The 14,615-nt window shown below is 39.4% G+C and overlaps 1 protein-coding gene across 11 annotated transcripts in view; it reads left to right on the top strand.

The window, feature by feature from the left end:
* Positions 1-10,873, top strand: part of PLCB4 (phospholipase C beta 4) — a 419,571-nt gene extending 408,698 nt beyond the window's left edge. For 10 of the 11 annotated variants that reach the window (XM_038571637.1, XM_038571634.1, XM_038571639.1 and 7 more), the window contains 4 exons: positions 3,494-3,551; positions 3,978-4,064; positions 7,125-7,161; positions 9,347-10,873. In XM_038571637.1, the coding sequence (XP_038427565.1) occupies positions 3,494-3,551; positions 3,978-4,064; positions 7,125-7,161; positions 9,347-9,435 (271 nt within the window). In that variant the 3' untranslated portion in view covers positions 9,436-10,873. The remainder of the gene's footprint in view (positions 1-3,493; positions 3,552-3,977; positions 4,065-7,124; positions 7,162-9,346) is intronic. The other variant, XM_038571643.1, reaches the window with a different exon arrangement.
* The last annotated feature ends 3,742 nt before the right edge of the window (positions 10,874-14,615 follow it).

Raw genomic sequence — 14,615 nt, 5'->3', positions numbered from 1 at the left:
ATAGCTTAGAAAGACACATAGAGGGATCCCTGGGTGGCGCAGCGGTTTAGCGCCTGCCTTTGGCCCAGGGCACGATCCTGGAGACCCAGAATCGAGTCCCACGTTGGGCTCCTGGTGCATGGAGCCTGCTTCTCCCTCTGCGTATGTCTCTGCCTCTCTCTCTCTCTGTGTGTGACTATCATAAATAAATAAAAATTTAAAAAAAGAAAGACATATAGAAGCCGACAATTCTATTCCCGAGTCAAAGAAGACATTTCAACAGAAATTATGCAATATTTAAAACTGACCAACAATGCAAGTACTATCTATCAATGTGTAGAAGGTAGCTAAAGCACACAGCAAAAGAATCAACAAAATGAAGAGGCAACCTATGGAATGGGAAAAAATACTTGTAAACCATGTATCAGGGATTAATATTCAAAAATGTTTAAGGACTCACACAACTCAATAACAACAAAAGAATCTGAATTTAAAGTGGGCAGAGGACCTGAGTAGACATTTTTCCAAAGAAAACATACAAATGCCCAAGAGGCACATGAAAAAGGTTCAATATCACTAATCATCGGGAGATGCAGATCAAAACCACAATAAAATAAAACCTCATACCTGTTAGCAGGGCTATTTTCCAAAAAGATAAGAAAGAACAAATGCTGGTAGGATGTGGAGAAAAGAGGATCTTTCTGCTCTGTTGGAGCCATGTAAATTGGTACAGCCACTATAAAAAACAATCTGGAAGTTCCTTTAAAAATTAACAACAGAGGGCAGCCCAAGTGTCTCAGCGGTTTAGCGCCGCCTTCAGCCCAGGGCGTGATCCAGGAGTCCCAGGATCAAGTCCCACATCAGTCTCCTGCATGGAGCCTGTTTCTCCCTCTGCCTGTGTCTCTGCCTTTCTCTCTCTGTGTGTGTCTCATGAATAAATAAATAAAATCTTAAAAAAAAAAAATTGACACAGAAATACCATACAATCTTACAACTCCACTTCTGGGTATGTATCTGAAGGAAATGAAATTACTATACCAAAGCAATATCTGTACCCCCTTGTTCATTGCAGCATTACTCAAATAGCCAAGACATGGAAATAACTTCAGTGCCCATCAATGGATGAATGGATAAAGAAAATGTGATTTTTATATCCGCATGTGCCTACACACACAGAACAATTTTATCTTGCCATTAAAAAAGAAGGAAATCTTGGCATTTGTGGCAACATGGCTGGACCTTGAGGGCATAATGCTAAGTGCAGTAAACCAGAGAAAGACAAATACTTCATGATGTCACTTATATGTAGAATCTAAAAAAAGAGCCAAGCTCATAGTAACAGAGTAAAATGATGTTTCCAGGAGTTAAGAAGGTGGAGAAATGGGAAAATGTTAGTTAAAGGGGACAAACTTCCAGTTACAAAAGGAGTAAGTTCCAGAGATCTAATATTGACTATAGTTAACAGTACTGTATTATATACTTGAAAGATACTAAAGAGAGTGGCTCTTAAATGTTTTCACCTTAAAAAAAGAAGGTAGCTAAAGTGATATTTAGAGTGAGCATTACAGCCTAGGTGTATATAACCTTTCTTTTTTTTTTTTTTTTTTTTTTTAGAGAGAGAGAGAGTGAGTACAAATGGGGTGGGGAGAAGAGGCAGAGGGAGAGAGAGAATCTAAAGCAGGCTCCATGCCCAATGTGGAGCTCTATGTGAGGCTCAATCTCACAACTCTGAGATCTTGACCTTAGCTGAAATCAAGAGTCAGACGTTTAACTGACTGAACCACCCAGGTGCCCCTAGCTGTATATACATTATAAAATTAATGCAAACTCATTAATTAAACACTCAAGAGAGTATAAAATTAGAAATACAGAGTGAACCCAAAGATCTCAGATAAGGAGAAATATAAAAGCAAAAAGTATTGAAGTAGAAAAGAATATTAGCAAAAAGAAGCTTATTATTTGAAAAAAATAAAATCAGCGAACCTCCAGCAAGACTGAGCCAGAAGCAGAAGAACACAAGTTAGTAATGTTAGGTATAAAAATGAGAAATTACTGCAGATATAATCAACATTTTTGAAAGTAAAGATAATACGACCAGTGAGTTTGGACACTTATGTGGAATGGACAATTGCCTAGAAAACTATCAGTGTCCAAAACAGACTGAAAGGAAGGAGAAAACCTGAACAGACTTATAGCTATTAGAGAAATTCAATCAGTTATAGGTCTATTCAGTCATGGAAAGCACTCCGGCCTCACTGGTAATGATGCCATTTCAAAAAACTAATTGACAAAAAAAAAGTAAGTGTCTGACGGTATCAATTGAGGACAAAGACATGAAGAAAAGGTAGCATTCGGACATTGGTTGTGAGTGCAAATTAGGTCCAGTGCTTTGGGGTAAAGATGAAACTATTCATTTCCCTACCAACCTGCAAATCTAGGTGTATACCTTAGAGAAATCTTTGGGCTCATGTGTACAGGAAGATATGCCCCACATTTATTTAGTCAACAGATAGAGTGTCAAGCATTGCAGAGCCCTATGCACCAGGTCATTGAGCTTTGTTTGGAAAGAACCTATTTGTCATTAATGGCAAACTGGGAATATATTCTCTTCAAAAATGGAAAAATCCATACAGCAGATGAAAGTAATGGAAGAGTTTGAAACATAGCTATATCTCTAAAACTTGGGCTAAATAATAAATTAGAGGAAAAAGCCCAGAATAGGTTACCATTTAGGTAAATTTAGAAAACACAAAGAACAATATAGACCAGTAGCATCTGGGTGCTTGTTAGAAATGCAGAGTCTCAGGCCCCACTCCAGACCCATGAATCAGACCCTCTATGTGTGGGTCCAGCAATCTGTGTTTTAACAGTATATCCATTTGATTTGTAAGCAACAGAAAGTGTGAGAAGCACTTGTATGTATTGCAAACAGATACATCCATATGGAATAAAAATATTAAAACATGGATGGGAAGTTCCACACCAAATTCAAAATAGTGGTTATGTCTGGAAAGAAAAGAAAAGAGAAGAGGAGAGGAGAAAAGGAGGGAAATGAAATCAGGAAAAATACAAAAGGGGCTTTGTTTCCTTTAAAAATATGAGACAAGCAGGACACCTAGGTGGCTCAGTCGGTTAAGCATCTGCCTTAGGCTCAGGTCCTGGGCTGGAGCCCCATGTTGGCTCCCTGTTCAGTGGGAAGTCTGCTTCTCTCCCTCTGCTGCTCCGCCTGCTTGTGCTCACATTCTCTCTCTCTCTCTCCCTTTAAAAATTATTTATTTATTTGACAAAAATATGAGTCAAGCATGGCAAAACATCAGTATTGACTAATCTGAGTTTTGGTTACAAAGATGTTTGTATTTTTCTCTGTACATTATGTGTTTTAAAATTCTGCAAAAATTTGGATAAAGTGATGATCCCATCCAGAGAATTAAATGGAATATAGCACTTTCTCATTTAATATTATGTTGATTCTATTGAATGTCATGCCAACTATTATTTGTACCTGTTATTTTAGGCGAGTCAGGGAGTTAAATAGCAGCAACACCAAAAAGTTTCTGGAAGAAAGAAAGAGAGTAAGTATTTTATAATTTCCTTGGCAGTGTAAACAATAACTCATGCTTAGATATCAGACCTCTTCTGGCTAATTTGCCTAATTTGATTTTTCTGTACATTAAACTTTCTAGCTTCTCTTGCTTGCTCCCAGAGAGCTAAATAATCTAACACTAAAATCTTTAAGATATTAATCTGGCACCATTTTATATGGAAAAGGAAGCCAAGCTTTAATTGTGCATAAATAATCTATTATATTCTGAGAAGATTTAACAGGGAGCATCTTCCCAGTACTAATTATGGGTATAAACTCTTCTAGTTTTCAGATTATTTTTCATGATTCTGTAATAAATATCTCCCTTGGTTAAATTGTTGACTTAACAATCATACCCCATCCATAAATTTTCAGATTACAACCCAAAGTTTATCAGAATTTTTCTGTTTTACAGCTTGCAATGAAACAGTCCAAAGAAATGGATCAGTTGAAAAAAGTCCAGCTTGAACACCTAGAGTTCCTAGAGAAACAGAATGAGCAGGTATCTTATCTAAAAGGCCTAAAAAGACACAGCCACCTCACTTTGGGAGGCAGATGCCAAGCCAGCAGGGACCCTTCTCCTAAAGCTGGTAGCCTGAGTAGTGGTGTGGAAAGGTGGCTAGAAAAAAAATGTGTGCCTTTTACTCTATTTTCCCCCATTTCATCAAACAAGACAAAGAATTCTTTTTGGAAGTGGAAAAGGAATGTAACCATGGCAGGGCGGGGCGGGAAGCGAGGGAGGTAACCCTCAAAGTCATCATTTGAATAGATTGTGCTGACTCTAAGAATGATGTCCCTGAGAGGAGAAAACAAAGGTTACAAATTATTTCTCCATTTTCAGTTACAGCTTTAGAATATGCAGCCTAGAGGCAAGCAAGTTTAAACATTTGCTATGTTCAAAAGCAAATGTGAGAAACCACCTCTTTTCCACTTCAATCTAAAAGTGAAAGTATAAAACTGTCTCAGAGCCTTCAAGTGGGACCCCCCAGAAAGGAGCTGCCCAAACTCTACAAACCACTGAACACCAGTGGATACCATAATTTTGTTTTCTTCCCCAGCAAGGCAAAACACTAAGAAGGCAACACAGATAGCTTGTCCAAAATCCAGCTCTTTAGTTAGCTGTCGGCTTTTAGATAGCAACACCAAGAGCTATAGTACAGGTGGGCTCCTTCCCAAATGGGCTGTACAGGCCATTGGCCATCCAAGTATTTCAATTTGATGGCCATACCTCTAGCTTATAAGGCAAAATGACCCTGCAGAGCAGTTTAGATTTCAGTCTGCCTCAGTTCAAATTTCAGTTTTTAGATATAGCTGATTTAGAAGTTTTTATATCTAGATAACCTACTTCCATCTAGAAACTGTGAAGTGGGTTTGATGAGGTACATACTACATTGGTTTTTCCTATCTCCTCCATCTATAAACCAATCCTCTTTAAGGTATATTTCTCAGAGTAAATGGCTCCTGTTGAAAACTACTTCAGTTGGAATTACACTAAAATGTATCTTCAAGAAAGCAAAACCAAACCATAAAATCTTTTTTGTATTGTGCTTGGGTAACAAATTCAACTTCCAGTTTCAAATTTGTTACTTTTTGGGAGACAGAAGATTTTATTCATCAGCATACTTCTGAGTTATGTTTCACATTTCCTTCTCAGCTAAATGCTTCTATTCATGAACAGTCCACAGATCCTCAAGGAGGACAATAAATGTTTATTGTCCTATGGGTCCAGTTCATTTGACCATCTCATAGATACATCATGTTCTGGTACAAGTTACCTAGCTTATGTTTTTGCTCATAAAGCACTTCTCAGAAGTGTTTCCATGGGCCAAATGGGAGTATGAATAAAGGTAAAACCACCATCTCCAGGGCCAAATGGGAGTATGAATAAAGGTAAAACCATCATCTCCAAAGCATTAGGATCCACTTCAGTGATTCAGGGCTGGGTGGGGTAAGGATGCCTCTCAGAAGAAGGCACAGTGAAGGTAAGGTACCGTTATGTTTCAGTTAACTAAATTAAGAAACTACTTAGAAATTACTGTGTTGCTTAGCAACAAGTTTGAATAAAGAATGTAAATGTGCTAAAAATTACTCATTACTACAATAATGAATATCAGAGCTAGAGAATACACTTACCTACTTTTTTTTTTTAAATTTCAGAGCCAAACTACATAAAAAAATCACTTTGAGCTTTTATCCTAAATACATGGAGAATTCAAACCACATCAGAGTTCTTGCATTAAAATATATTGCATAAGTGATCACTGGACTGATTGGGTATATTGGGAGGATAGTAGCTTTTTGTTCCAGAAATTCACGTAATGCCTATCAATATGTCATAAGCAACATCTACCACCCACAACTGATACTTCAAGTCACAGAAGCTTAGGAAAGCACAGATCATGAGAATACTTGAGATTTGATGCAGATTTAATGAGAGTCCATGAAAAGAAATACACAATATCCTATTGATGCTTCTAGCAGAGGTAGAATTTGGACTTGAATTTTCATGTTAAGCCTTGCTTTACAAAAACATGGGCTGTTCAATAACAAATTCAGTCCCAGATCTGTCTAGAATGGTTTTGTCTTGTTTGGAATTTAAAGGTCAGAGAGCTCTTAGTTACTCAGTGTGTTACAACCCTGTAGCAGGCATAGATGCAAAAGACACAGTGACTGCCTTTCTTCCCTCACAATGGGCAAGATCTGGAATCAGGTAGGAAAGCTCCCTTGATAACCAATTAAACATTTCATTGGCAGAAAAGTTTCCTATTTCCAGACAATCCTAAATTTTTATAAGTCTCCCAAACCCTTATTAAACCCAAAGACTATTTTCTGTTGCTAAGCCAGAGATAAATTAATTTTAACATTCATCCATAATATCTCTTTAAGGCTTTTTACTGCATCCTTGTGACCCTACTCCCAGGAGCTCACCTCATCTCCCCAAGGATCTACTTAATTAGCTAGACCAGCGTTGAGGGAACTAGCAGAAACAACTCAAGTTTTAATAGAATTTGTCCCCGATTCTGAATCCTAACCTCATGTGCTCTTTATAAGCCACCTAATGGCCTTGCTTACTTGGTCATCTGATTCTTCATTTAAAACTCCAAAGGTTGGGGGTTTGTTTTCTACTAAATTTTCCCAGAGACCTCGTAGCCACCAATATGTCATCCATCCTGACATGTATCATTTCAGACATTAACAACTCCATTACCATCACACCCAAGCTTTAAAAGTTGATTTTTATCATCAGTCCTACATTTAATAAAGAGAAGTGAGTGTTCTTGCTGAAGGGAGGGTTCCCCACTCACTCCTGCAGGAGAAAAAGCACAGGCTGGGCTCCTAGGCATTGGTTGTTTGTTTTGTTCTTTTTTTTTTTTTTTCTTTTTTTTGAGATCAATCTTGGGGGGAGTTCGTCACTGATGGGTGTATACATGTTTTATTATTAGCTTTTTGCTTTTCTGTATATGGTTTTGCATTCATTTTTCAAATTCACTTCAGTATTCATTTATTTTCTTTGTTTTATATGTATGACTCAATTTTGACATTACTATTTTTGTACAAACAGCTATTGAAATCCTGCCATGCAGTGTCCCAAACACAAGGTAGGACCAAAACTCTGATAAGCAAGACATTGCTTTCCTTCTCAGCTCTGTTAGTATGCTTGGCGCACTCTCCATTTATGATTCACATCTGGTCATAACTAATTAGTATCTCAAGGGTTTGGATTTAAAAGCTTGATAATTTCATGCCTGGATTTCTGATGTAATATTCAAACTGAAATGCCCAAAATCTTTAGAGAATTTTTTCTGAGGGCGTCTTAGCCAGCCTTTCCTACTGCAGACCTAGGAAACTCAAGTCATGCTAATGAAGATATCCCCAGGCATCAAGAACAGTGATACATGACTGTCATTTGGACCCACCACAGCTAAGACTGGGTCACAAAGTCAGACCTTTCACAAGCATTAATATGACTGCAATTAATTTGTAAAGCACCCTACTCAAAGTTCATTGGTGCTTTTTAATGAGAGTTATGGTCTGCATACAGAAACATTATACAGTGTCACTGTACAGTGACTCTTGCCATGCTTTCTGCTAGATCTGGTCTGTCAAGGACCCTAATCACCTCTCATTAGTAAGGTGACCATATAAATTATTATCTGAATTTGAGAGTGAAAGTACGTGATGTTCATAATTGCCAGGACTACAGGCATAAACTGGAACTGTACCCAGCAAATGGGAATGAATGGTCACCCTGGTCATCTGAGAACCTGGCTCTAAGAATAGTCCTGTAATAGCATATGATTCTTCCTTTTTAACTGCGTTCAGTATTGTATTTAAATGCTAAGTAGGGACAAGTATAGGGAATCTTATTACTGTTTATTGAACATAAAAGTATTTACTTTGCAGTGCGGATACTGTTTCACTGTCATCTCTTATGAATACCGTTTGTGTCATAGTTTCATGTTTGTATATTTTTCTCCATTTCTCATTTCTCTCAGAGTATTAGGAAACTTCAGGCATAGAAAAATATCTAGGTAGAGGGAACCATCCATCTCATATTTGAGCAGAAAAATAGAATTCTTTTGTTTGACTATATTCATCTTTGCCAAAGGGAAATTCAAAGCCATAATATGAAAATAATAAGGGAATTACTATATGTCCACGGTGAAACTAGTTTTGTAACAGGGCCTCTAGAAGCTCATAGGATGATCTTCAGATTTGAGTCAGCCCCCCTACTGATCTTCCATTTGGTTGGAATACCAGGCAGACATGAGCAGTAACATCAGTACTTCAGAATCCTCCTCTAAGTTATATCTTTATATATCATGTTTCCATTCTTAAATGTCTTTATTTAACAGTGGTATGTCACAAAAAGAGGAAAAGGATGCTTTATTTTTCCTTCAAAAGATACATCCATTGGATTGGGCTCAAGCATCCAAACTCTAGTTGGAAAGTAAATGTTGAAAGAAGCCAATTGATTTGTCACCAGTCTTCCCCACCCTCCTCACCTCCTCACCCTCTGATTCCTTTCTACCTCCCAAACCACCTGGTTTTCTCAGTGACAGTCTTGAGCCATGGTGAACTCAATCTTATGAATTACTTCCTGGGGAAACCCATAAAAAATTACCCCAAGAAGTGACAGCTCGTAAGGATAAAGTTGGGGCAGCAGGATTCTAAGAACTGTACATATTCCTGTAATGTTCTACTTGCAAGCTACCCCAGCCAAACCAATGTGATATGCTCCCACCTAAACTTCTCCATCAGTTAGATTCTTAGGGAATTAATTAAATTTCAGGCTCTTTGGGGGAAATATTGTCCATAGGCAACACTTGATCTAAAAGTTCAAATTACAAAAAATAAAAAAATAAAAAATAAATAAAAGTTCAAATTACATACAGTCAAGGCAACATGTCCACCTGTAGAAACTAAACCAAATGGTTTGACGTGACATAGTCTAAACACTGAGTGACTGGTTTAGCCTCTTTTCAAATGGTTTTCCTGGCACTATGTAAAACTAGTCCTTCACAAACTTTAATGGGCATAAAAGTGTCTTTGGGATCTTGTTAAAATGCACATTCTGATGCAGTAGGTCTGGGGTGGAGTCCAGGATTGTGCATTTCTCCCAAGATCCCAGGCAGTGCTGATGACGCTCATGGTCCATGGCCCTCACTTTGAGTAGGAGGGATGTAGTGATAGCATCAGATTAAAGGGAGAAGAGAGTGTGGGGTGGCTGCATGCCTTCAGGAGAGGATTTCAACATGTAAGGCCACATTTCTGATGTTACAGGCGAAGGAGATGCAGCAGATGGTGAAATTGGAAGCCGAGATGGACCGCAGACCAGCAACAGTAGTGTGAAACTCCAAAATGCAAACTGAAGCAGCAAAACCACACAGCATCATAAGATCACCCCCAACCATCCCAACACAGATTTCATGCAAGACAGCTGTTGTCTTTTGGGTTTCCTTTATATATAGACAAGATGTTACCCAAAACCACAGAGATTTACATACTTTTATTTAACATTTTGAGTATTGAATTTCTTTGGCCAACCAAAAGTAGCTTTAACTCCACCAAAATTACTATCCCAGTAAGGCAGAGTTTAACCATTGAATATTACAACTTAAACATGTTTTGCTAAAAAATACCATCACAAGTGAATGAGCTTGGTGTAAACAACTCTGCTCTGTGATGCATTAGGACATGTTTGAGCTGCAGCAAAAATAGTGCATTAGTGATTTAATAGCAAGTGCATGCACTAGAAAAAAAACTCTGTCTACAAATTCATCAGCAGAAGTGGCAGTCTGCTAGCCAAATAATTTTGCAGAATTTTTCTACACATCTAAATTACCTCATCAGTAAGTGCCATGTCTCTGCCATGCCATAAGAAGCTAATTCCCTGTAAAAGTTGTGGAAATTATTAGAATAAAAAAATAGAACTTGTATCTGTGCCAAAACTCATCAGTGCTCAAGGGAGAACTCTGTTAGGCACACGTAAGACAGTTTACATCTGATACTGCTTTATAGGAATTGCTTCTGCCGATTCCAGACATTATAATACACTATTACACCATAAAGATTGTGAAGTGGTTATTGGCAAACGTTTGTAAATGTGACCGTGTATAAAGTATTTATACTCCTAATTCACACTGTTATAGAGCAAAATCATCTAAGTATTGCCACATGACAAGATTAGTAAACAGGAATACTAGAACTGTGTTTGCATGATACACAAGCACCAATTAAGACTAATCCGTACAGATACAGTTAACATAATGCCAAATAAATACTGGCTAAATAAATGTATGGCACAGAGTATAATTTGACTATCAAGACTTTTAGCATAATGAAAAAGTCTATATATATGTGTATATGAATTATGTGGGCATTCTTGATACTTCGAGTTCTAGTTTCAAAAAAATACATAACTAATTTAATTTTACACAAAAATATTTATGCAGATTTTCAGAATTTCATATCAGGAAATAACCTTTTTACGTCTGTTAAATATCAAAACAATTTGCTACAGTGTTAATCTGCATGGTCTTTAAGCCTGCTGTAGTTGTGTTGCAGACAGTGCATGAAAAAGTATTCCGCGGGGAATTGAGCCATGCGGCCAAAGCCAGGAGGAGCGCATGGAAATTTGGTAGTCTAGAACTAATCAGATTACTGATTTTAGGACACAAAACACCAACTGAATTGTATATGCTTGTACAAATTGATTCTGTGTGTTCCTCTGAACAAAGCAGAGAAAATTATGTTACCATCAATATTGAAATTAAACTTCCAACTTCTCTAATAAAAAATTAAAACACATTTCACAACTGTCAGAGTATATGCTTTCCAGCAAACTTTTTGCCTATTTCATGAATGATCTCTTTATTATTTCCCAAGGAGGCTTATTCATGCCCCAATGCACTTTTTCCCCCCAAGTGACACAAAACAGGCTGATTCTAGCTGACTCCCAAATGTAATATATTTGGGGTTTTTTTTTCTCATTTATCATTTGGACTGGTTTCTGTGAAAGGTCCCTGGTTTCATATTTGCTTATCTGTAGGACCATGGGGTTAAACTACATTATCTTTCAGCACTAACATCCCATGGAAAACTATAGCTATTAAAATAGCACCACATTGGGGTTCCTGGGTGGCTCAGTCCATTTAGCGTCTGACTCTTGGGTTTTGGTTTAGGTCATGATCTCAGGATCAGGAGATCAAGCTTCATACTCAGTGCTTGAGATTCTCTCTCTCTCTCTGCCCCTTCCCCCTACTCTCGCTCACTCGCTCTCTAAATATAAAAGAATCTTAAAAAATGTAAATAGCACATTGGGATGGCCTATTCTCAAGAATTCTGAATGACTCCTCATCAAATCAAAGGTCTTCTAACAAGAGCTCAGCTCACCATCCTGTGACCTTCACTGAATTCAGCAATTGCCTCCTCTTTCCTTTGCTTCTGAGAAGTGCTCCCACTTTTCCCATTTCTCTGCTCTTCTCTACCTTTTCATCCTTTTACACCATGATAAATATTTCTGTTTTCCAGTGTTAAACCCAGAACCAGTTTTTTCTTTATCCCAGACTACTTTTGGTATGTGAGATAGCTTACCCCCATCCCAAAAGATCCCAACATAGTGAGATTAAAATGTACACACAGCTCAGCTGTTCAACAAAATGATACTTTACCTTAAATTGCAAATTCGCATTTCACTCAAATTCTGCATTCTTGCTTCTGAAGGAAACAAAATCTTGCCAATTAAAGTAATTCAGTCTTTTCCAGTTTAAAAAACATCTAAGTATTGCCACAGAGGCATTTTCAGAGGCATTTTCAATTACTTCAAAGTCAAGTCCTTTATGAGCATCCCAGCTCCAGGTCTCCCTACTTCTTTGCCCAGGTGGCAGTGGGGAGGAGCATCTGGTGACAGTCCTAACTACCCTGTGTTGCAGCCTTGCAAAATGGGTCCTTCCCAGTGGCTCAAGATCTCTGCTCAGTCAAGTGTGTACCCTGGACCCAGTTTATTTTGGCATTCTTCTAGGATATGCAGAAACGTCTTGATCTTCGTGGGCTGTGGGGAACTAGAAGTGCTAACTCCAGTCCATTCCTTTAAGTCCTTAAGTCCTTTGCCTATTTGTCAGCTACTTGCACCATGTTCCAATGTCAGGAGGTTTCTCCAGGAGGCTTGCAGTTAGATCAGTGCCGCCAAGAAGCAAAAAGCAAGCCTGCTTTATATCGGGCCCCAAGCCTACATCTTTCTTCTCCCACCTAGCAGGACTTTCTGCTCAACCTGGGGGATCAGGATGCTCGAGTCTCAATTCCTTGTCTTTCTCCTCAACCCAGAAAGGTTATGGAAATGCCTATTCCTGACTGACTGGAGTGCCCAAAGACTGTACTCCTCCTTCCTAAGCAGATTATTTTTCCCCTTTTGAAAAGATAAAAGACTTCATTGGGGGGGGGTGCCAAAATAGGGAAACCCTCGTCCCCTGGATACAACTAGATAATACCTACATGAATGTAAATAACCCAGAAAATGACCCAAAGATTAGCAGAAGAGATTATTCACAGCAAAATGTAGAGAAGGTAGGAAGAGCAGAGGTGTGATCTGGAGCTAAATAGACCCACGGGACAGTCTGTGGGAGGGAGGAACAGCACAGGTGTAGAGAGGCAGACCCTATTATCAAGCACTTCAGGTATGCAGATCTCTCACAGAGAAGACAAATCCCCATAACATTTAACTTTTAAAACCGGGGGGCCTGATGTCGGGAGTTCTTATAATTAGTGGGGCTTAGCACTGGGAATAAAAAAAAAAAAAAATCAGAGGGTTCTGCTCTGGAAGACCTGGGAGGGTGAGAGGAAGCAGAACTCCCACCATTAAAGAGACAGCAGCCTGGCTGAGACCCAGAATAGAAGCAGCAATTTGGAAAACACTTTGTTTATTTGCTCATAAGCTTATAAATTTGCTTATTAATCTCAGAGCATGTGCTGAAGGAGCAGGGGTCTACAGGAGACTTAACTAGGATAAAAGGAGCTGGCAGTGCCTCCCTGGGTGGCTCAGCAGTTTAGCACCGCCTTCGGCCCAGGGCATGATCCTGGAGACCCAGGATCGAGTCCCACGTCGGACTTCTCCATGGAGCCTGCTTCTCCCTCTGCCTGTGTCTCTGCCCCTCTCATTCTCTCTCATTCTCTCTCTCTCTCTCTCGAATAAATAAATAAATAAATAAATAAAATCTTAAAAAAAAAAAAAGGAGCTGGCAGGCACCCTATCCCTCCCTCATCCCCCAGCATAAACACAAAGCCACCTACAAGCATCAGCACAGTGCCAACACCCAACCTAGCTTGCTAACAGTGAGATTCACCGCTGTGTTCTGTTACAGACATGTCTCCTCCAGCCAGGCATTGATCCCAGATCTCTGCCCACAGAAGACCCCCCACAAAACGTGCACCCATGCACCCCACCCCACATTCTCTTGCAGACCCACTCCCTCCCAGACACCTGTGGCCAGAGCCCATCCAAAGTGGTGCGACAAGCACACCTGACAGGGCAAGCTCCACTTGAAGTGACTCCTGCATTAGGGAGAGGGGAATACAACCACACATACCAGTCTGACTGCAGCCGCAGCAATGGACAGGGCCTAGGCATCTGGTTTGACTGGAGGCCCTGCCCACAAACAAAAGCCTCTCAGGGGACAACAAAAGGAAAGTGCCCAGCAGTTCAGATCTACCACAGCTTTGGCAAATGCCTGGTCTAACTAAATTCAAGTCCAAGTCAGCACCAGACTGCCCCACTAACAACACAGGGAATAAACCCTGCCCAAAACAGGCAATGAGAACCGCTGTAGATGACCAGACTGAAGGCAAAGGTGGCTCAGCCACAATAGTAATGCACACACAATACATGGAGGGACACACCTGAAGTGCTGGGTTCTGATAAATGAGACATTGCACTACTAGAGGCACTATGGGACCGCTTCTTCATAAGGCCAATACTTTCAGGAGCAAGAGACTTTCCTAACACATAGAAACAAACAGCTAGACAAATTGAGGACATAGAGGAATATGTCCCAAATGAAAGAACAGGACAGGGCATCCCGGGTGGCTCGGTAGTTTAGCGCTGCTTTCAGGCCAGGGCCTGATCCTGGACACCCAGGATCGAGTCCCACGTCAGGCTCCCTGCCTGGAGCCTGCTTCTCCCTCTGCCTGTGTCTTTGTCTCTGTCTCTCTCTGTCTCTCTCTGTCTCTCTCTGTGTGTGTGTGTGTGTGTGTGTGTGTGTCTCATGAATAAATAAAATATTAAAAAAAAAGAACAGGACAAAGTCATACCAAAAGAGCTAAACAAAACAGATAAGTAAAAGATTGGTAGATAATGTAAAGTAGTGAACATAAAGATACTAGATTGAAAAAATCAGTGAGGACTCAGACCCCCAAAGAGAAAGAAAACTTAAAAAAAAGAATCAGAGGTGAAGAAATAATAACTGAAATTAAAAATACACTAGAGGAAATGAATACTAGATTAGAGGACAAAAAAGAACAGATTAGTGACTTGGAGGACAGAGTAATAGAATGCAAT

This window comes from Canis lupus, chromosome 24 (assembly GCF_011100685.1).
Source record: "Canis lupus familiaris isolate Mischka breed German Shepherd chromosome 24, alternate assembly UU_Cfam_GSD_1.0, whole genome shotgun sequence".
In the NCBI taxonomy this organism is placed as follows: domain Eukaryota; kingdom Metazoa; phylum Chordata; class Mammalia; order Carnivora; family Canidae; genus Canis; species Canis lupus.
The sequence above is the reverse complement of the archived record's forward strand: the minus strand, read 5'-3'. Positions and strand labels throughout refer to the sequence as shown.